The following is a 22,979-nucleotide window of genomic DNA, read 5'->3' as shown; positions in this document are numbered from 1 at the left end:
GGACATGTTTTCTACTAGGAGCAGTATAATAGCGATGATCTAGTCTTAGTTGTTTAAATCTTGTTTATTTCCACAGAATAGAAGAGGAAGGAGGAATTTAGAGGACTGTTAATGGTCAGTCCTGATCAGTGTGTCCCCTCATTAAAAATATGAAAGTACTTTGGCTTCAATTTGGCCATTTGATGAGAAATTGAACCTTACGTGGTTTTCAGGATGCATCTCTTGACTGCTTTCCCAAACAAGATGTGGCATTTTTGAAACCTTGGGCAAATAGAATGGTCCTTTCCTCTCTTCAGGGTAGCATCGGCCCCAGTGAACAATTCTGTTACTTATTTAGTCATTGCTGCAGCTCGTGTTATGGCAGAGAAAAATACTTGTTTCTGCCTCTACTTTGTACATAAAAATGGACAAACATCACTTGGCCACAATACATCATTCATGATGTTTTTTCCCCATGTCAGTTTGGTGATATAGAGAAACCTGGAATAGTATTTATTTTTATAAATCTATTTTTAATCTTTGACTAAAAGACCCTCTGTGTCCTCTGATATGTTGTATATTACAGATTTGTAGTACAATAACATTAATTTAATTAACCAGACATTAAAATTAATTTTAAATCATTAGTTATTAAGACAGATTTTTTTATCTCTTCAAAAGATTTTTAAAAAATACTAACCTAAACTAAAAAGTATTTTAAAAAATCCTTATAGTAAATGATTTCTCATGCTGTGATGTTTTGACATGGAGAACCAAAATAATAATGCAATTGCATATATACATGTTGTGTAAAAGGAAAATGTAGAATGTAAGTATTCAACCAGAGATTTGAAATACTCCAAATACTGTTTAGAGTTCTGGCTGTGACAGTACATTCCCTTTAATTGTTCCTATCCAATGATCCCCTTAGTGCACTCTTTTTACTTGAGGAAAGCTTTAGCATCCAGATTTATTTCAACTTGTAAATGACAGCCATTTCTTGTCAGATAAGGAAAGAAAGTATCAACCTAATGTTTCCTGCAGGAAAATATTTGTGTTCTTACTTTCTTTGTGTAGGGTATAAAGATGCATATTGATGTTTTCTGCCTTTTACAATCTGTCAGGTTTTGTTGGTGATGGAAAATTTTGAAGTGAAGTGGTTAGCCTCTTGAAAGCATTATAAGTAAGAAAAAAATGAGTTGAAACAGATAAAATAGTTAATGCAGGCTGCTGTTCTTGATTCTTTTATTTGATATCTGAAAAGAACAAAGCAAGAACAGTGAAACCTACTTTAATATATTTATTAGCAAGTACAAAAAAATTAAATTATTATTTTAAGCAGGTGTTTTGTAGGATATAAGAACTGTTTCCTATGCTCTTAATAGAAAAGTTGTTTTTCATAATCCCAAATAGCACAAACATTTCTAGATCCTTCCTTCTTTGATAGTATTTTTCCTGCATGTGATCCTAGCTGCAATACTAGTACTGTCATGAAAGCATGCATTAGTACAGCTGAATAAAAGAAAAAGATACTAGTGGGCAACTGCTGGCAGCATCAGGCAGATGGGGCAAACTGGAGCTTCACTTGAACTAGTCTAATACTGGTTATTGCTTAATTTTCAATTAAGTAGGGATACTTCTGTGGGCTTTCTTTTGTCCCCATCTCCCATGTCCCTGCAGCTTCATCATTGTGCAACAGCAGAACAATACTTAGTGTATCACAGGGATTTTTCTTCTGTTTTTTTCCACATGTGCATCAGCACAGGAAGGGCAGTGAGTGACAAGGTCACAGAATATGCCCTTGGGAGACCTGGATGCAGCTGCTTGCTGATGCTGGAGGCTCCAGCGTGATGTATGGCTGCTCTGCGCTGCTGCTCTGAAATGTCAGGGCTTTTAGCGCTTGCTTAATCTGAGCTTATCATGAGGGTAGATATGGTGAAGACTGAAAAACACTTAGAGCCAAGGTAATGTGAATCATACCAGTTCTTAAAATAGAAAGCCCAGCTAAGCGCTTGGAGGTTTTTCTGCTCAGTCATATTGGTGAAGCGTGTGCTGCTCCTGTTTCTCACCAGTGCTTGGCATGCCTGTGGCTGCAGTGTCCTTGCAGACAGACACAGGGCACGTGGCTGTCTTTGGGTGTGGAACCCAAAGGGGCAGCCAGCCCCTTGTTTGCCTGGCTTAGCATAGGGTGTGATGACTCTCCTGGTCCATTTTTAGTAGCAGTGCACCCACATCAGTCTTCAAAGCCAATGTTGTCCTTAGCTTTGTTTAGTAAGTGGACTTTTCTTCTTTTGTCCCTTGGTTCTTGAATGTCTTAGTGTTTAGTCAGGTATGAGTTTTCTTCTGAGGAAGCCCTGCAAAACAGACAGAACATGTTCAATAACTGTGAACCCAGCTGAGGGCTCTTCCAAGTGGATGAGGAACTGGGGTAGGTGCTTTTCCATGGCACTTGGTGCAGGTGCAGTTTTAGGGCCGTATGTGAGCTGGCCTTGCCTCCTGGGCATTTCCTTCAGGGATCAGTTCACTGCTGTGTTGTTTCCAACAGCCTGACAAGAGACAGTTTATGTGATGCTGAGCAGAGGAAGTGAGAGCTGTAGTGGCATCCTTCTGTTGACAGTGTCCTGCTGGTCACCTCAGCAGGTGGTGGTGCTTGTTTGTTCAGTATCAAACAAGCACCATCACTTCCCATTGTGACTTTCCCGGTGGGAACTTGTTGCTCATTTCATCGTGCTGGAGACCTCCTTGCTCCCCCAGGGAGGGACCTACGGCACCGAGATGGACCTGGCTGGGATGGGCAGGCACAGTACCCTGCTGAGGGCTGTGACTCCCTTTTCTGAGGGATGTATCCTCCTTTTTGCCTTTTCTCTGCCTGGTAGTGATGCCAGGAGGAGGGTGAGAGGAGCTGGGAGGTGGATGTGAGGAGTGTTCATGGGGCTGCAGCCACACAGACACACTTCAGGCGTGTAAGCGTGACGATGCCAGGCAGCACCAGACTGGTTGTGGTTCTAGGGAAGGAAGGGATTTGGGGTTTTTTTCTTTTATATTAAAAGCAGACTTGCATTCAAATGCAGTATGGTGTTTTGAAGGAAATAATTTTGTGTGTCCAAATCTCTGATGCTGTTTTAGGAAAATGATAGTCCTGTTAATAAACAGCTGGTATAAAACCAGTGTGGTGTTCAGGAGTAGGAAACTGATAATGAGGTCTGAAGCAGAGAGTTGCTCAGAACCACATACAGAGTAGTGTATTTGATTGAATTAATGACAGTCTGATGTGGTTTATTTTTGTTTTAATGAACTGTCCAGATCAGTATTGTCTTCAGGATGCTAATGCTAGAACTGCGTGATTAATGGACAGAAATATTTCCATGTCAGCCTGGCCCACCTGGCTGTTCTGTGTACAGGCCAACACGTGTAGCTTGTCTCAAAGATGAAAATAAGTCTGCTCAGTCAGTGCTGGGTGTCAGGAAATCACTGGGAAGACAGTGCAGTGTAATATCTTTATAGCCTCTTGGAGAGTTTCTGCTGAGGTAATGGTGGCACTGCACGTGTTGCTGGTGATTTGTTCTTCTGAGGATTTCTGGCTTTTAACAAGCTGCTTGGTGTGAGGCAATTTAGAAGGCCTCTGGTGTAAATCTTCTCCCCTGCCCTTGCAGTGGGTCAATGCATGGATGTGGTACCAGAAATTAAAACCTGTACTTCTGTTTTCAAGGTAGGAAAGGTACTTGGGGCTGTATGTTATCGTGTCATCAAAGCACATTATTAATCTGAAGTAGCATCACTTACCCTCTTTTTATACTTGGAAGGCAAAGTGATGGTCGTTAAGTACTTTGCACTAGGCTGAATGATGGATCATCACGGTAGAAGGGCACATGAAAGGATGTCAGGGTTCCCTTTTGGCCTATAATCCACAAGGAATGTGTGATTATATTTGGGGTTTCTTCATCCTAGTTTTATGATCTATCAGATTACTTCAGTCCAGTTCAGAATTTAACAATTTCAGGGGATAAGTCATGTTGGAATACGATATTTTGGACTTCTTTTCTTCTCCTTTTTAAACCTTCAGTACCTTTGAGGCAGCTGCTGAATTGCTTTATATAAAGATGCAACATCCAAGGAAGACAGAGTTTGAGACTGCCTTGTTGCTACTGCATTTCATATAGACCCACGTTATTAGCCAGATTCCTGTAATGTGCACTTCCTTGCTTGCTACAATTACTTACTGCCTAATGACAAAGGAATTGGCTGTTGCTGGTACTGCTGCTTCTAAAAACTGGTGCATTCCTCCTTTGTTGAATTACAGATTATTATGTTAATCAAGACTTAGTATGGAATAGTAGCAAGACAAATTTTATTTTGTGGTGGGCCCAGAACAATCTTCACAAAATAATTCCTTATTTTATTTTGGGAGTTAGGGGAGACTAGGATTGATGTGGTCACTCTATTATGGACTTCTTGAGTACAGTAGGAGTATACTACAAATTTTTAAGACTTTTCTGCTTAGAGTGAAATAAAAAAGCAATCACAGACTTGTTAAGGTTGTTACTTTGTTTGCTTATCATCCTCTTTTGTGAATTGTTTAACCTTTCAAACCTTTTCAGTGTAGCAAATATTGCTACACCAGGTTCTAAGTGAGTATTTTTTCCAGTTTATATAGCCTTTTTGTGAGATTGGATAGGATATTTAAAAATAATAATAAAAAACCCAAACACGGGTGATCTCTCTTCCTCTAGTTATTTGAAAGGTTGCATTAACTCTATTCATATTTCGTAATTTCCCTGGCAGTTGACTATGAAATCTGACCTATTTAAATGGTTTTACTGTACTACATTTCCTGGAGACCTTTCAAGATAATTTGCTTCCTAATCTAAATTTAACAGTTACATAAACCACATTTTGGAGACTTGGAAATTGCTACCTACTGCCTCTGCCTTTTTTTTTTTTTTTTTGTAGACAAGCCATATTGTAAAAATGTAAGTACAGAATTTTAATCTGAAATTTGCATTGTAGCCTGTCATTTGGTTTTCATACATAGATGCTGTTTTTCTTTTTAATAAAATAAAGTAGGTTACTTTTTGTCCCACTTGAAAATTTCCATAGTGTTGTGGCCAATTCCATTTTTGTCAGGCTATTTTAAGATGTGAAGAAGTAAAATCTCACAGGTCTAGGATATATTTGCTTAACAGTTTCTTGAATTTTCTGGTTCTGTCTTTTCCATCTTTATAGGTCCTAACAGGTACTGAGTAGTGTATGGATGTGTTTAACCTTTGTCTGCAACAAACTGAAGCCAGGCAGCACGGCTATTCCTTGGAGATACTGTTTTGTTCAGAAATCTTGGCTGGCTGTAAGGATTCATTTTGTGTGCTTGTCACTGATGTCTTGCCTAATATGCTGTACAAATTCAGACTGTGATATCTCATCCCTGTGTCTGCTGTTACTGATGAACTATGCAGAGGAATGCATTAGAAAAAGTAGCTAAATGTAGTAGTTTATTTGGTAAATTTATTTGTTTACTCTGATGCAAATTGAAAATGAAAAAATATTTGTTTGTCTTGTTTCTGCAGGTATTTGAGATGGGTTTTTGTTTTGGATAAGGCTCTGAAATTTTGTTACCTGTCTGCTACTTACATGTGCTACTGGAGTGATTTTTTTTTTTTTTTGAGTAATCCATGGTAACTAGCTTTTGAAAAGTGGGAAGTGCCTTAAGTCAGTGCTACATTGATTTTCCTCAGGGGTAGAAGAGAATTGTGGTAGAGGCAAGTGGCTGCTTCTTCTTCACTTTAGCAGTGCAAGTACTTGTGAATAAGCAAAAAGGAGCAAACATAACTTAGAAATCATTAATTACAAAACATATCCCTTAGATTTTTGGAAATATCAGTGTTACTATCTTAAGATTCTTGCATGTGCTGGCTGAGGTGTTGATTCCTCTTAGCTTGGGATTCATGTTTTGATTTCAGCCAGGCATGTGCAGGGTGGCTTTTTCCTGGCTTTCCTTGAAAGTGCAGTGATGTGTTGGATACAAGCATCGATTCTGTCTCCGGGGCAAAATTCCCAATATGTACAGCAGCCTTGTGGAAGCCAGGAAAAGCTGGCAGTGTAGTGTTGCTGTCTGTGGCTGAGGTTTTCCTGGGATTGTTTTCTGCTTAAACACACAGAAAGGTTTAGGGCATCTTGACCTGTGTTCAGTTGTTAAGGTGACAGCAGGCAGTGATGCTGATTTCTCTTTTTTAAAGTTGCAGTTCATGTATTAAGCTGTTTCAAACAGATTGGGCATAAATGTGCAGCCATGGCTTGGCAAGTTAGAAGTGCAACAGGTGTAGAATATGGTTCAAGTTTAGGAATAACTCTACTAATTCATATTAAAAATGATGCCAGCAAGTGTTTCATTGCAGTAATTGCCTGCAGAGTTGAACATCTTTTTCCTTGTGACATGACGATTTCTTACTGCTGCTTCTGTTTTTCAGTTTTCATTTAGAAGATCCCTGAAGGTGGGCATCTTTAGAATTTGTATGTGTTGTCATACAAGTGATTAATAAGATGTTAGTCCCTCTGTGGATTAAAAAATTTTTAAAAAAAGGGGGCAAAAGCACTTAATATATGGTGTTTGTATTTTTAATGATCGTTTTTGAGGTAGTCTGTGCTTGCCTATAATGCCTGTGCGCTCTTGAAGTCCATAGCCAAAGCACCCTACCTACTTTCTAAGGTAGTGAGAATCATGATCTAGTGACTGAGAAACGAGGATTTTCTCCAGGCATTTTGGGGGGGGAGGGGGACAGAGCCCCGTCTCTTCTATTCTGCAACAACGTTTCAGTCTTGAGTTGCTTTACTCTCCCTTAGCTTGTACATTGAAACTGCTAGAAAGTGTCAATGTTAAAACTTAAGTCGGCTGAATCGAGAAGTTCATCATGTCCATTTGCAAAATGCCTGGACAAACTGAAGGATGCCAGTCTGCTTTGGGGCGTTTGGACTGAAGCTGGGAAAGGTTGGCATCAATTTTCATGGTGGGGGGAGGAAGGGGTGTCCCCTGAATTTCTGAATTGAGCTGCTTCTGATTCTTCTCCATTCTTCAAAGGCAGGTGAAGTGAGGCAGGAGCTTTCCCACTGAATGGATGTTTTGGGAACCCTCTCTAGTGTCTAGGGAATGGAAGCATCATTATCAGGGAGCCTTTCTGATGAGTCCTCATGCCTTGAAGTGGAAGTGAGCTGGAAGTTGTGTGGCAGTCCCAGTTTACACAAGGGAACAGCAAAGCAGTTCTCTGTTAAAAAGAAAGTGAAGTCCCCTGTAGAGGTGTTCTCTGCTGAATGGTGCTCAGGCTCTGGGTCCTCCCGCATTGTGTGGGGACATTAGGGTGAACTTGTAGCCCGTTAGACACTTAAATAACCTGACTTACCAAACACGCCACACCTGTAATTTGTTGGAACTGTGGATTTTTATACACTGTTGATGTGGTTAATATTGCTGAAAAAGTCAGGCAGGAATCCAGTACTATTACTATTCAGGGCTTTTTGCCCTCAGTGACTACTTTTTCTGTTTCTGTCTGCTATCATGGAGGTGTAAATCTCTTCCCTGAGCTGCTACAAACCCAGTTCTCAAATAACAGCTTGTTACTTTTATTTAGTGTGTGTTTGTTTGTTTTTTTACTCTCATGGAGTTTTTGGCAGAGGTGAGCTTTTTGTTCTAAAGGTTTTGTTACACTTGCCATTTCTATGTAAGCTGTTTTTGAAGCTTAGGCATCTCTGCTCTTCTTTCCTAGCTGCCCAGGCAGAAGTCCAGGCTTCCTGGGTGTTCTATCCTGTAGTTGTCTCTCTCAGCCTCATGTTTGACCCTACTTTAATTGAATGCTCATGTTACACTTTGCAGATAGTTGTCCTTAGTACAGAGTGAAAAAGTTTTATTGCTGCATGTTTATATAGGCTCTAAGAGATGGGAATCACCTGCCATAGGCTTGCAGCACCTTTTAACAATTGCTGAAAAATTCACCTGGACATAAAACCAAAGCAAGTAGCAAGCACTTCCATTTCTTGCTAAGAAATGGAAGTGCTTACTACTTGCTAAGAAGTGGAAGTGGGGAATATTGCTCAGCTCACTTAGATGCTTCTTTTTGTTGTTTCCCAGGTCTTCTAACGTACCTGATGGTCTTTAAGGCAGGAAATAAAACCTGTCAGCAGATAAGTTGTCATGGGCAGAACCTATGTTTTTTAGGGAGACTTGCATGCTGGAAGGGGCTGGGTTTGGCCTGGAGTGCAAACTCTCAAAAGGGGAGTAAGTTTTATTTGCTTGTGATTAAAATCCGTGCCTTTTAATTTCACAAGTTGGCAGTATGAAAGTAGTCTTGTAGACCTGCCTTCAGTTCCCTGCAGCAAACTTCAAGTCTGGTGTCCCCAGAACATGTACAAAGACAAGTCCTTCTGACCCAAGTGCCTGCTACATGTCAAACAGCTTTTGTCCAAGAGCTTCATGGAAGTTTCTTCATCTGTACCAGCTACCTTCCATTGCTTGCTGGAAGCAAAGCGCTGTGGTGTTTTGACTATTTAATATTTGCTGTTGCTCTTTTCTTGGACACTGGTCTGCGCATGTAGCATGGCTGCCTTGTCTCCCCTATGTTGCTTGAGCTGTGAGAAGGTGAATTAATGTGAAATTATTTGTTATGTAATGGAATTTTGTACCTTGCTTAAGTGATGATGCAAATGACCTTTATCTTGTGTCTTTCTGTCTTCCCCCCAGGTTAAATACCCAACTCAGAAATTCTGTATCTGCTTTCTTGATAACTGGAAGCATTGCTTCCTTTGTCAGCTTTCAGGAGTGCAGACAATGTCTTTTTGTATAAGAGGTTGAAAGGATTGATTTTAAACTTGGAGTGATCACTGCATTTAGATTCAGTAAACTCACTCTCTTAAATACAAAGACTGCTGAAATTTTCCACTAAATTGAACACTTGTGCTGCAAACAATTCAATTTCAATCTCTTCAAAGCCTTTGGGCAGGCTTCTCTTATCTGGAGATCTTGTTTATCCCGTGGTATTTGGATAATCTCAAGACCCATTGTACAGTAACTAATGTGGAGTGCTTATCAAATGGATTATTCAGCTATGTTGCTTTTTTTAATGGCATGTGGTTATGTTTAAGCAATGAAGCTGTTTACACTTCAGGTGTAGCCAAGCTGGCACTTAGAGTACTGCAGACATTTCAGGTTCAGCTATCTGTAACCTACTTGAGCATATCTTCTGCTTAAAAAAGAAACAACAAAAAAATAGAGTGTTCCTGCAGAATTACTTTTTACTTCTTTTCTTTATTGATTTTCTCATTCGATCCATTACAAACATAGGGGTGATTTTTATTTACTGCTATTAATTGTAAACTGTTATTGAACCTTAGTTAACAAACGTAACATTGAATGTTATAGAGTGGCAGGACTAATAAGAATATATATGGATTTTTCTTGGCACTTGTTTAGAGTATGTAGCTGATAACTGTTTTGATTTTTCTTTTATTAAGTAGAAGTGCAGAAAGTTCTTCTTCCCCTCTCTGTAGCATTACATGTTCAAAATTGAATTTCAAAAAGTTCAAAACCTTTTTTTAATGCAGCTGGTGCAGTGCCACTGAAGTATTTCTCAGTGATACTCTTGATCACTTCTCAAACTTCTGAAAACCATGTTGCTTGTGAAATAAAGGGTGATCAAGTGACTTAAATGGCATCAGTCACTGCTTTCTATGATTGCTGCTATTTAAAATCAGCCTTTTGCTTTGCATCGATGCCTTAAGGTTTCTTTGTGTTTTGTTTGTTTGTTTAGGTTTTTTTAGGGTGTGTTATATTTCTAAATCCTTGCCTTGCTGTGCATCCACCTTATTTCCTGGCCTCCACCCGTCTCTCAGCTAGCTACTGCCGCCATGGCAACTCTTACTCCAGCTGAACAGATGGGACATTGAGTGGAGCAGTGCACGCTCATGCCCTGCCGGGAATCAGCTGGCGGGTTGCACTTCTTTCTGCAAAATTAAAAGCAGGCTCTGCCCAGCAGAGGCATGCTGGTTTTGAGGGTGCTCAGTTTCACAAATAGTACTGTGATCTATTAGTTGCTTGCAGAAATAAAACATAATGACTGGACTGGGATTGTTTCTGTGCCCAAGACCTCTTCAGAGGAGCTTTGCCTTTAGTTAGAAGAACTTGGCATCAGCCAGCAGCCAAGTGATTTTCTGGTAGAACTGTTGCCATCAACTTGTTTTTTTTTCTCTTTAGGATGCGTCAGGATGAAACGCCACAGGCATCTAAGCACCAGTGACAGTTCAGACAATGAGAGTAAGTAATACCTGCTAGTTTTTTTTTTGGTCTATCACCCCCTTGTGGTTTCCCTCTATGGTTTGAGGGCGAAGTGTTTAACCTCTTAAAATTTCAAAAAAAATGTTTCTTGATTGGTTTCTTTTTGCATTTATGGTCTTTGGTGTTCTGAATCATGTTATAGGAGGAGAATAAGGCAAAGGATCTTATGAGGGGAGTTTTGAGTATACTTAGAATTTCAAGAGAAACTTGTATATCTTTCTCATTTATAGTTGGCAAGAAGAAATCTGTAAATCAAGAGAAATTTTGCTGCCCAGGGTTCTATTCTGTGATTATTTTTCTAAAAATAATCCCATTGTCTCATGGTATGCAGAGCTTCAACGTTAAAATAGTTGGGGGTGGCAAGCTTCTTGAGCATTAATGTGTTAGAATTATAATCAGTGTATCGATTGCTGTGTTATCTCATACTGGTTCTTGATCTACTCCACTTCTCTCTGTTCAACAATTTAGTAAAGTTACACTTTAAGTGTTCCTTGGCAGACATCTACCTGAATATCTTCCCATTTTATCTGCAAGAAACCCAAAACAGAACAAGCCTGTGTGACAGGGTCTTGTTTGTTTCTTACAAACCTGTGCCTATCTAGTAGCTCTGTACATAATAATGATTCATTGTCATATTCACTGCAAGTCATTGATGTATCCTCTGCTAAAATAACATTTTGTCAGAAACATCTCAGATATCACACTATGGGTTTTTTGCATCTCATGTTGGCACATTTTAGTATCATTGCTTTTTTCTTTAGGGTTTTTTTTTGAGCATTTTCAAGCTCTGTTTTACTCTTCCTTCCACTTTGTTTGAAGGGAACTAAATGAAAGAAAGCAGTCTGTCTGCTTGTTTCTGTTTACTCATGCTTGTGTTGGGCAGAGCAGAGTGTACCCATAAACTTGGTGTGCTGTGGTTTTATAAAGAACGAGTGGAACAGGAAGAGCTGAAATTAAGCCTACAGACTGCCTAACAGGTTTTTTTTGCCCACATCTTGTCAAAAATTATAATTCAAGAGATTGGAGTGCCTTGTGTTTCACTGGAAAATAAATGAATTGAGCCGAGCTATAATGATCCTTTTTTATTTCTTCTTTTTTTTTAACAGGTCCTTCCACTTCCTTTTCTTCTTGTTCAAAATATAGGAGCAAGTCAAAAACACCAGCAAATGAACAAAAGAAGCCTGCTGAGGTAAGAACTGGGTTGGTCACTGGTAGCTTTCTTTCATGCAGTTTTCATGTTTCTAAGCCTTGAAGAAGTGAGCTATGAATCTATTGCTGGTGAGTCCTTTTGTCACCTGTCAAATTCTTTGTGAACCCTCATTTTCCTCACTGTGTGAGTATTACAGGAACTCTGATGTTTGATGGTCCAAAATGACTTATGGCATTTGCAGATGGTAATATGTAGTTTGTTCTTTCCCTGGAATTTTAATATCATTTTGAAATTGGGAAAAGCTGATATGGTCTTATGAGTAGAAAAGTGGCTAATAGGTATGTGTTTGGGAAGGATGATGTCTGCTTCAGGATGAAACAGTGGGAGGCTTAAGTGGGTAGGATATGTATATGCAGTGTTTGCTACTTTGTTACTCTTGGCTTTTTACTGTCAATGTAGCTTTTTTGTGTACTCTGCCATCTCCACCTGTTAGAACCTCAACACTTAGCACTGTCACTGGACCTGTACTGACCTATTTATTAAATTGACTTTTTTGCACAATCCAGTGCCCAAAGTCATCCTGTCGACCATTCCATTGGTAGACCCTCCTAGTGGAAGATTTGTTGGCTGCCTTCTCCAGATTTTATGCTTGCTTTCTTAAGGGCTGAAGTCAGATGCCAACTACAAATTTGAGAAATATTTCTTGTAGCTAATTCCCCTTACTTGTTATCATATTGCCTCTGAATGAGTCCTTCAGAATTTTAGTATGGGTGCTGAAAAAAGACTGACAAACCCCACTTTATTGCTATAGAATTTAAGGTTATTTACTGTACCAGCAGCTTTTTACCTGAGTGGTTACTGCTGTGCAAGGTTGTGTGAAATATGTAGATTATGCTCCTATAGCTTAAGCTATTCAGCAAATATGCTTTGTGCTTCTTTTCTATGTGCTGCTAACTAGGTGGGTTTGGTGTGTGGTAAGAACAAGGTAAATGATACAGGATGTGTTATTTCTTTGGAAGCTTAATTCTTATTGCAGGTCAATTCAAGAAAACTCAATTCTAAAAGAAAATGCAAAAATGTTAAAAAAATAATTTGGCTTGAACTAGCTAGCTACATAGTGTTTTATTTGCAGCCACCAAGGTTAAGAAAAACCCACTAAGCTTTTTGCCTTTAACATATTATGAGGATTATGGTTCTGTAAGAATTTAAATCTTAAAGCAGCTTGTGGCTTCTGAGGTCTTGTAAGTGTTGCTCATGTGTGCCTAGGCAGTAGCTTTGTTACCAGTCAAGCTGTGCAAATGGGAGCTGAAGCACATATATTGCCAGGCTGCTTGCTGTTTCAGATACAATAGGTGCTAGTCCCTTACCAGTCCCTTCTTTCTGCCCAGCCATGCAGTTTTATTCTTATATCTATTCATCACAGGGATTGCCCTATTACAGCCTTCTTTAAGTTTGCTCCATTTTTTCTCTATGTGCATATGTACATTAAAACAATAATTATGAAGATGTGGTCCAGCTATGTAGCATACAAGTTTTCTGTTTACATAACCTCTAGGAGTTAAAACTAGCAGTATTTTCAGTTCATCCTTTTCAGATCAGCTTTGCTGCCTTTTACCAGTTCCGAGGCAAAATCTTGATTCCTTTAATGCTTGAAATTTGAAACTTTAAAGAATAAAACCTGGAATATACACTTGAAATTTCCAAGTCTATTTCATAATATAATCCTTCTAGTAATACTGGAATCGCTTTGTCATATTTGACTTAAGATTCTCCTCCTGGGGGGGAAAAAAGAAGGGAAAAAAAAGGAAAGAAATCCCAAACTTTAGAACATATCCACTTTGGAAGGAGTGTCTTGAGTACCATATTTAAAAGATCCCTGAAATGAATTAAGTCTCCTGGAGAGGGAATGGAAGGGAAGGTGACAGAGTACTGAACATAAGACTTTTAGCTATTGCTTATGTTTTGCTTTTGTTCTGCTAAAAGCAAGTGCTCCCTCCAGCCCCTTGAAAAGCATATGCTGGGAAGTGTAGTATACGAAATGCTTTTGTCAGCAGAGCATTGAAATTGATTATTTATGCATCAAGCGATGACAGGGGAGCAAAGCAAATACTGAAAAGGGACCCCACTATACATCTAATATCTATTAGATAGAAATTTAAATTTTCAGGCTGACAGCATCTCTTTAGCAAGACCTCTCTGTAACAAGTTGGCATTGCTCTCCTTTCATTCACCTCTGCTTGCCAGGCAGCAGGCTGCTTCTTGAGTTAGTGATGCAGAAAATCTAGAAGGTCAAAGCTATAAATAGTTGTTTGGAATATTTTTGTTCATGGTCTTCATACATTAAATTTTTTTTCATGCCAGTAAGTCTTGGTTTTTCAAATATATTGCATGTGAGTATATATGCTTTCTTCCCCTTCCTGTACCATCAGCAGCCCAACCTGAGTACCTGGGTTCTCTCCAATCAAAAGCTTAGGTTTGGTGCTCCAATAAGCAAGTTGTGAGTATATGTCCAGTGCAGGACTTAGCTAATTATGCTGGTGTCCTCTGAGGTTACCTGTAAAAATTGATGAGTGGCTGCATCTGAGGACTGCTTGAATTGCCTTCCAGGTGCTTTAGAATCCGGGTGGGTTTGGGAATGGCCTCAGTGGAGCGAGGTCTCTGGTGTTACTGCCAGGCCAAGCGGTGTCGTGTTACACTGCAAGTGTCAAAGCCCATTTCCAGAGTGTGTATCAATCCAGAAGGGATTGATTGATGTTAGTGGGTTGGACCTGGTTTCAGCTTACTCCTGTCTCCTCCTTGGAGAAGAAGGTGAGAACAAGGGAAGCCTGTAGTGATGCTTCTTCAGACTGTGGTGCTTCTGTAGGTAATGTCAAAAGCAGGGCCGTGTCTCTCTTACTGCTCACCTTCTGGATTACAGTCTATCACTGTGTAATCCAGAAGGTGAGCTGTACTACTGAAATGGTGACTTCAAAGTTCTGTTATCCAATTAGCTTTAGCATTTACTGTGAATAAATAAGCTGTGTTGAGGTTAGAGGCACACCAGTATTTCAAAGTCATAGCTGGTTTGGAGACTTTTATGATGATGTTGGCCACATACCATTTGTGGTGTTGCCCCTCAGTGGATTTAAATGTAGACAGGAGGGACTCACAGCCTTCTGCAGTAGGCTGTGTGGGAGCTGCAGGGTAGGAGACATTTGGATGTCTGGCTCAGCATGAAGCCTGTACTTGGCAGTTTCCTGTCTCCATGAAAACTGAGGCAGAAAATGATAGCAGAGTAGTGGGAATAATTTTTGCAGGGAAAATGCATTAGCTGGACTGGCCTGTATGACTGACCATGTCTTTTCCCTTGTGCTTGTGGGGTCACAAAAGAGCCTAAGAGATCTTTATGACACTCAAATTTATGTATATCTTTTTTCAATCCTGGCTCCTCCTTGAAAGTGCAAAGAAGTTAAGTTAGTGTTGTGTTTTTTTTAAACCCTTTCCATATAACATGGCAATATTTTACTTCTCTTTGCAAATAGGGTTTCAAATCTCACAGCAGGAGTAATTTTTAATCCCTCATTGCTGATTGTGACAGCTGTATTATCATGTGAAATGCAGCTTATTTTCCAAAAGTAAATGGTCTGCATTCATTACTTGGGTACGTGAAACTCTTTTTAGTGGCATTTAACTGCCACATAAATTGTAGGTCTTGATCCTGAGAGGCACCCTGTAAGACTAAACTCTTGGCAGCAAATGGACTCTTTTTGCAGCTTGAAAGTGCTTTATTTTGTTCTGTGAGTGAATGGGCAACATGGTTAAACTATATTGCTTTGCATGCGCCATGTGTAATAAGAGACTGCCACTTTTATGTGCATGCTCACTTTAAAAAATTCTGAATTATCTGGGATGTGTACAGGCTTCTCAAGACCTCTGGCAAGCATGTGTTATCCATGAGCTACTTTTAGCCTGCTTGGGTTAGTTGGTTTTTTTTAAAAATACATAAGGCTGGAGATGGAAACTCATCAGTTACTTCTATGATTTTTTTTTTCCTTTGAGATACTGTCTCAGGCTATTTGAACTATTTAGGAAGAGGTGACCCAAATGCAGAAAGATGTGGAAGAGCTTGCTTGTGAAAAAGCTGAGCTATTTTACCTTTGAAGTGAATGAGCAGGCATAACAGTAAAGTGTGAATGGGTTGGAAACAGCAGAGCTAGAGTGCTTCAGCCCTGCCTGTCCTTGTGATGGAAGAACTGGACAGAAAAGGCAGCCATGAGCATTGAAAAATGAGCCCCAAACTTAAAAAATCTGTAGCAATTAAAAGGATATCCTTTTCATGCAATTAGGCTGGGAAGCTCATCTGCTACAGGAAGTGGTTGAGACTGAGAAGTAAACAAGATTAAAAAAGGAATTGGACAGATGATAGCAAGTACAGATATTTTAAAATATCTGTATAAATTAATACCACTTTAAAAATTGATTGTTAGGATTAACCCCAAAATCCAAAGCTTATGTCTGATTAGCAACCAGAAGGAAACTTGACATGTTCTTGCACGTTCTTCTGGCTCATGAGATACTGTCAGAGACATGATGTTAGGTAGCATTGATTTAGTATTCAAATTCCTGGCTTTTTCTATACATGCTTGTAAACAGAGGCTAGGAGGAATCATGGCTACTTAAATGAAAAGTACAATATTTCATTTAGTTAAGTCCTGGATAACTAAGATAGTTTTAGGGAGTAAGGGGTTTTAACATTAGGATTTACCCTCTTGCTTGTCCAAATTGTGTGGATGTTTGAGAACTACAAATTTAATTCTACACATATTCCTGACTATCAGCATTTTTAACATTTTAAGTTTCTCAGTCTCGTTGGTATATGTGCCTGGAACTGTAGCTTTATTTCCATTTGAAATTTATGTTGCCTTTTATTTACTTTGCTGCCAAAAATTGCTCAACCAACCAAAACCCAAAGCAAACCTGCCTTAAGTTTCTACACTTCTCTATAAGGTAATCTTCTTAGTTCAGAGACTTCCTGCCCAGGTTGCAATATATTAACAGGAAAAATTCTACCTTTCCAGAAAAAGCTCACCAAGTTCTGTTCTTGGAGTAAATGGGCATTCTTTTGCACATACTGTCAAACATCCATACAAAGATAAAGTATGCTCAGATACTATGTGGCTGTATTACACTTGTAATAAGTCATATGAGAATTTAAATTTTGTTTTATTATTTTTGAGGTGATTTTAGGTGAAAACCTGCTCCTTCGTAAGTGTGTTTGCTGAGGGCCTGTACTTGAGAGCTACAATAGTAGAGTAAGCCTTAATGCTTGGGGGTGCTTATGGGAATAAAAGTTACTAGATCCTTTCAAAGGAGAATAAGGAAAGATTATTTTACCCTCAACATGATGGAAAAACTCTTGTGTAATTTGCATTTCACATAAACTGAAGTGTTTGACAGTAGAATTTCAAACTTAGCCTTCAAGATGGGTTGGGAGGGACACCAAAAATCTAGGAAAATGCTAGCTGTTGTCTGGTTAGAGAGGATGCTGGCCCTCATTCCATGAAGCGGTCCAGCTGGGGAAAGATCGATTGTCCTTCTTGGATGTCCCGGCTAGCTTTCCAGCACCGCTAGCAGTATGGGGGCACTATCCCAGTCTCCATGGTTCGGGACAGCACCTAAGGCAAACGCTCTGTGCTATGACAGCAGCGCTTCCTTGTGGTAGGACGTGGCTTGGCTTATGGCTGCAGTCAGCAGAAATAAGAGAGCGCTCTCCAGCTGTGGTGAATCCAGGTTTATTGAGTCCCAGGGGAAACCGACAACCAAAGAGAGCAAGGGAGGAGTTGCAACAGCTTATAAGGAGGGAGGGAGACAGGGGAGGAGTCAGTCCTTGGACAAATAGGGTTCCAGGGGAAGTGGGAGACAAAAGATTGCTCCCAGGGGAAGGGAGTGGGATACAAAAGATTGACTTAGGGAGAACACCAGTGGGGATAACTTGAGGGTGTGGCCCCAGCCCCTGAGCCAGTCACTTGACACTGTAGCTGTAAGTTTCTAGAGAGTTCTAGGAGAAGAGTGACGGACAGGGCACCGGGGAGGGATTTGAGAAAGGGTACATTGATCTCCAAGGCAAGTGGGGAAGAGTTGGGATAACTGGCAGCACAAGGGAGGGAAGGGAGAACCAGGGCAGAACCATTGCATGATAGGGGGAACAGAACAGTCCAACTTATACAGACACAACACAACAATTCCATGCTGTTGGCTGTAAAAGACCTAATATACTTTTGCAGGGAAGACAGGACATAGTAGTTCCTGCCTGCTTTTTAAAAAATCATAGCTCTGTGTTTCTGAGCAGTGCATCTCCTGACTCCCTTGTGAGATGAGAACTGAATGATGGATGATGGATGAGAACTGAAAAGCCTGAGTTGCTGAGTTCTGCTGGTTGCAGGGGAAGCCTCATGACTGAAGCAGTTTCATGCAATCCAGCATAAAGTGGGCTTTGATTGTAACAAGAGCATGACCCATAATGTACTTAGGCCTTGGAGGTGTGGTTCCCAGTCATGGCCCAGATGCCTGTGACAAGTGACTTACCCATGTTGGGAGGCTGTAAGCAGTTGATCAAAGTACCTGAAAGCATGGAGAGTGTCACAAGAAGTACTGGCTTACATTGAGTTTTTAAGAGATGACACAATCCATTTATTTTTCCTCACATGTGCATTTGGGCAAGACATGGTGAATGAGCAGTGGCATCAGTCAGCTTCGGTAGTAGCTTACAGAGGGGTATTGGAAAAGGGATTTGTGGTGGTTTGACAGGAAATGTGTTTTTTGAGATGCTGTGTTTTTGGCCAATGGATATTCAGACTTTAATATTGGCATTTAACCTGACCATTGAGACATGGGCACGCCTCTGAAAACACGGAGTTAAAAGCAGAGCTCTCCCCTGGGAGGGTCCTCTTGGGTTTCTGGCGGGAAAGAGTTCGGGCCTCTCCCCCGGCCCAGCTGCTGGCTGGGCAGGGGGAGGGGAAAGTCATGTGGCTGAGAGAGGTAGGCCTGAGCCCCGGGGTGGAAGGGTGGAAGAGAGACACAGAGAGAGAGAGAGACACCGGGAGCCATCAGGCAGCCTCCCCAGAGAGAGACACAGAGAGAGAGAGAAAGAGAGCCGCTGCTTGGGACTGTAACCTTGAGACTTGATAAACATGGGCCTGTGCCGGCAGCACGGCTGGGACGGAGAAGAGGGGGGGGTTCAGCCAGCCGCTTGTAGGAACTTTTAACTCCTTTTTAGAGAATGAGAACTTTACAGAACATTGACCTTTTCTAGAAGATAGAGTGGAAGATGAGGAAGGAAATGGGCCAGTGTGAGAGAGGTCTGGGCGAGTGAGAGATAGTAGAAGAATAGAGAAGAATCTTAGTGGGAAGAGATGATGGAGTGGCTTTTGCTAGACTCTTTTTGTATAGCTATGGACAGAACTATGTTCTTTGTGATACAGAGACTGCATTCTAGGGGGAGGCAAGGGCCTCAGAACCAAGAGAGTTCAGTGTTGATGCCCCTTGGCTCCAGGGGGTGAAAATATGGGGGGGACAGGTGTCCCAAAGGAGAGATTGTGGGGACAGGTGTCCCAAAGGAGAGACTGTGCCTTTTTTGGATCGGGACAGAGCATCCTTAAAAGACAACCCTAGAAGCAGTTCTGGTCCGTGTTCAGTGGTGAGAGCACTGGACATGAAAAGGAAGAAGTCACGACGGCAGATGTACTCCGGGCGGTGCCACGAGTGACACAGAAACACACGAGGCTTCAGCTGTGTTTCCAGGGGAAGCCCATGGCACAAGAAAGACTCCTCTCCTCTTGATGAACTGAAGATTGATTGTCTAAAAGGTAGTGCTGGACCGAGAGTTGGTGATTTGAAGAACAAAATGTATTGTGTTGGAAATTTGGTGGGGGGGAGGAGGAAATGCACTTGTGAAGTTTTCATTTTCCCTGTGTGTGTGTTCCTTTTTATCTGTAGTTGTAGAGTAGTTAATAAAGTTCTGGTTCTTTTTCCCTAAGTAAGAGCCTGCTTTGCTTATTCCTGGTCACATCTCACAGCAGAAACCAGGAAGAAGGTATCTTCATGGGGGCACTGGCATTGTGCCAGTGTCAAACCATGACAGGATTTCAATCATTTTTTTCTTTTCTTAATGTCGTTTTAAGTTTGCAGTGGTCATGAACAGAAGGTGCCTGGCAGTCTGTGCAGATCTGATATTTGAGTTGTTCATCAAAGATGGGGTTTGTAGAAGGCCATTTTATTGTCAAGACCATTCTCTGTTTTCAGTGCTAGTATTTTACTGTAATTCTCTATAGCATTGCTTGTATTCTCTGTGATATCTTTAATGGATAAGGATACTTAATGCAAAATCGTATTCTTTGTTTCAGGGCCTGATATATTCAGAGAAAGCACAACAAGGGTCCAGTGAGGAAGATTATATATTGCATTTCCATAGAGTGCTTCCAGAAGGAGTTTGGGTTCAAATCATAGATGGCTTTCGGTGAAGCATTTTAAAATAAATTCTGAGAAGTTAATTTTTCTTGGACATACTCTTCTAACATAATTTCCAAATAGGACTCAGAAGTCTGAAAAACAAATATAATGTGCAAACTACATCTTTGATATCGTTGTTTCTTGGTGTATTAGTGCTTTGGAGGAGCAGAGCATCCATATTTCTCAAGACTTTTTGTAGAATTTAGCTTTTAAAGGCTTTATAGATGGCAATGTGTCTGCAGAGCTGACTGGGAGGTTCTCATTTCCTCAGCAAAAGCAGGCAGACTTCTACTGCAGAACAAGCCACTAATGCTGACCTGTCCTGGTTTCAGTGAGGGTAAAGCTAATTTCTTCTCAGTAGCTGTTGCAGTGCTGTGTTTTGTATTTGGAATTAATACGGTGTTGATAACATAGTGATGCTTTGGTTATTTGGTAATTCGTCTTTATCCCAATTCAAGGACTTTTCTTTTTTTATGTGTCTCATGCTCTGTCAGGGAGGAGGTATGCAATAAAAATAAACCATGAAACCAAAAAGACTGGGAGGGAGCATAACTGGGACAGGTGACCCAAATTGACCAAAGGGATATTCCCACCACAGAATTGTTATATAAACTGTGGGGGAGTTACCCAGAAGGGGAGCTGATCTGGCTTTGGGAAGTGGGGTCTGGCATTGGTAGTGGGTGGTGAGCAACTGTATTGTGCATCACTTGTTTGAGTTTTTCCTTTTTATTATCATTATTGTTACTATTATTTAACATCATTATTTTTGTGTTTTACTTTATTTTCAATTATTGAACTGTTCTTATCTCAACATATAAGTTTACTTTGATTCTACTCCGCATTCCACCGGATTTTAGGTGGGAAGACAGGGGAGCAAGTGGCTGAGTAGTTAATTTCCAGCTGGGCTTAAAACCACAACATGACTAAAGAACAAGGTCTTTTGTTCCAGATTTAAGCCCCAGTTCTAAAGCATGAAATATGTAATAGAAGTTCTCAATGAAATGGTAACGATTAGATTATGAGACAATGATGACATAAGCAGACACATTTCACTGATGTAATTTACTCCAAGTGCTATACTGCTTGTGGTTGAAGCTAAAAATTCCTGGCAGCAAAATTAAATTTTAAGTTCAGACCATGCAGTCTTGCATGGTAAGGCTAAAACTCATATGTACTTTCACGCTCTCTTTGCTAAAAATTATTTTTAATAAATCCCACTGTCACACAGTAACTACTGTGGAATGCTCTGAGTGCTGGGGAGTTTCCCACTTCTGTGTGGCTCTGGGAGCTGCACTTGGTTATAGCTCAGCTCTGCAGGGCCTTGTTCTGTTGTGTGCTAAAGACACTTGGCACCAGCTGAATCTGGTTGTGATGTTTCTGGATGGGAATATCTTATAAGCTTAGCCTTGGCATGCTCACTTTTCAGGTATTTTCAATATATATGATACTACCGGTGATGTTAAAATAAAATTGAGGGGTTGTGCTTTATATAAGGTAAGAAGTAGAACTACTTTGGGGTGATTGAAAGGTGAGCTGAGCTTCATGGGCTAACTGGAAATGCAGGTGGTTCTTGCCAAGAGGGGAGACTGTGTGCTGTAGAGCAGACTAGCTGTTGTTCTATGGACACAGTTAGTAAAGGAGCAGCATTTTTGTTTTTCAAATAAATGTTGGAAAGAAACAGCTGTGAGGAGAAGCTGACTATCTAAATCCTGGAGGCATGTGTGCTGCTCTTTGTGTAGATGGCTTAGTTCATAGCCTTGAGGCTGACTGCTGAAGTAGAATTTACTTCATTTGTCAGAAAACTCTCTTTGGGTTCCCTGAGTGTTTTGGTTTACTTCCACAATGAAAGAAATACAGACTGAGTATTCTCATACGTTGCCCTCTAAGAGTATTTTACTGTTGGAAGATCCTGCTTTGCCACACGTGAAGAAATGAAGAATGACTAGAGCTAAAGATTGAGGATTTCTCGCAGACACTTGGAATCATTACAATTGCACTGTTAATCACAAGTGTGAACAGGCATTTCTTAGGAGGTCTTAACTGAGTTTTGGAGTCCCTTAAGATTTCAGCAGTTATTTTTTTATTGATTAAATTATTGACCTTCACTGGTACCTATACAGTAAACTGTAGAAATCTGTAGCAGAGAACTTAATGTTGTAGCATGGTGATGGTGTGGTCGGTACTTACAATAGTCAAAAGAAACCCAGAAAAAGTTCATGCTCCAGGGGGTTTGTGCTCTAAAAATAGAGGTACAGTTTGCATACATAATGGATGATCAGAAGATTTGCTGCTAAGCAATGTAGTTAGAATACAGATGCCTTTAATATAATTTTTCATCTAGTGGTTAAGAAATAGTGAGTTTGATAGGAAATACTTCACTTTTATATTCTGTCACTGGCTTAAAAGGTAGTATGTAAAGCACTTACCTCAGATAAGATTTGAGAAATATATTTTCTGGTAATTAAAGCAGTCATTGCACTTCTCCTGTATCATACTTTTCCATTCTGGTGTTCTTTGGAATTGTACCCTGTTAGTGTTACTAATAATTCTGGCTCTGTACCTGTAGCACAGAAAACTAAAATGCCTTTTAAGCAGTATAAATAATTTTACATTTTATTTTCGTGTGTACATATAGTGCTTGAAAAAAAAAAAAAGATGCTTGCAGTCTCAGTGCTTTCACTCTTGACATTCAGATTTTAATATGAGCCTGTTATGTACCTGAGGAGTTTTATACAGAAAGCAGCAGTGAACAGTCTGTTCTGAACCAAGGCAGGTAACACATTAATAGCAAATATAAGACCCTTGAGTCTGTGGGTTTGAGTACCCTCGGTCAGCTTGCTCTCCTGGCCACCCATATGAGATGCAGTTGTAGAACATAATGAAGTAACGCTGATGTTCCAGGTCACCAGCAGCTATTTCAAGACCTGTTTAGCACAGAGACTTTTAAAGTAATATTTACTGGATGATTTCCAAGAACAGCTGAGAATTTTTGCAGTAGGCATAACTAGTCTGGTACTGTCAAATTGAAAAGGGTACATGAAGATATTGGGC

At 40.2% G+C, this 22,979-nt stretch overlaps 1 protein-coding gene across 2 annotated transcripts in view; it reads left to right on the top strand.

The window, feature by feature from the left end:
* JADE3 (jade family PHD finger 3) overlaps positions 1 to 22,979 on the top strand; it is a 65,952-nt gene that overhangs the window by 21,539 nt on the left and 21,434 nt on the right. For both annotated transcript variants that reach the window (XM_066545182.1, XM_066545180.1), the window contains 2 exons: positions 10,211 to 10,270; positions 11,398 to 11,480. In XM_066545182.1, coding sequence (XP_066401279.1) covers positions 10,222 to 10,270; positions 11,398 to 11,480 — 132 coding nt within the window. In that variant the 5' untranslated portion in view covers positions 10,211 to 10,221. The remainder of the gene's footprint in view (positions 1 to 10,210; positions 10,271 to 11,397; positions 11,481 to 22,979) is intronic.

Source organism: Molothrus aeneus, chromosome 2, assembly GCF_037042795.1.
Source record: "Molothrus aeneus isolate 106 chromosome 2, BPBGC_Maene_1.0, whole genome shotgun sequence".
Taxonomy (NCBI): Eukaryota; Metazoa; Chordata; class Aves; order Passeriformes; family Icteridae; genus Molothrus; species Molothrus aeneus.
The sequence above is the reverse complement of the archived record's forward strand: the minus strand, read 5'-3'. Positions and strand labels throughout refer to the sequence as shown.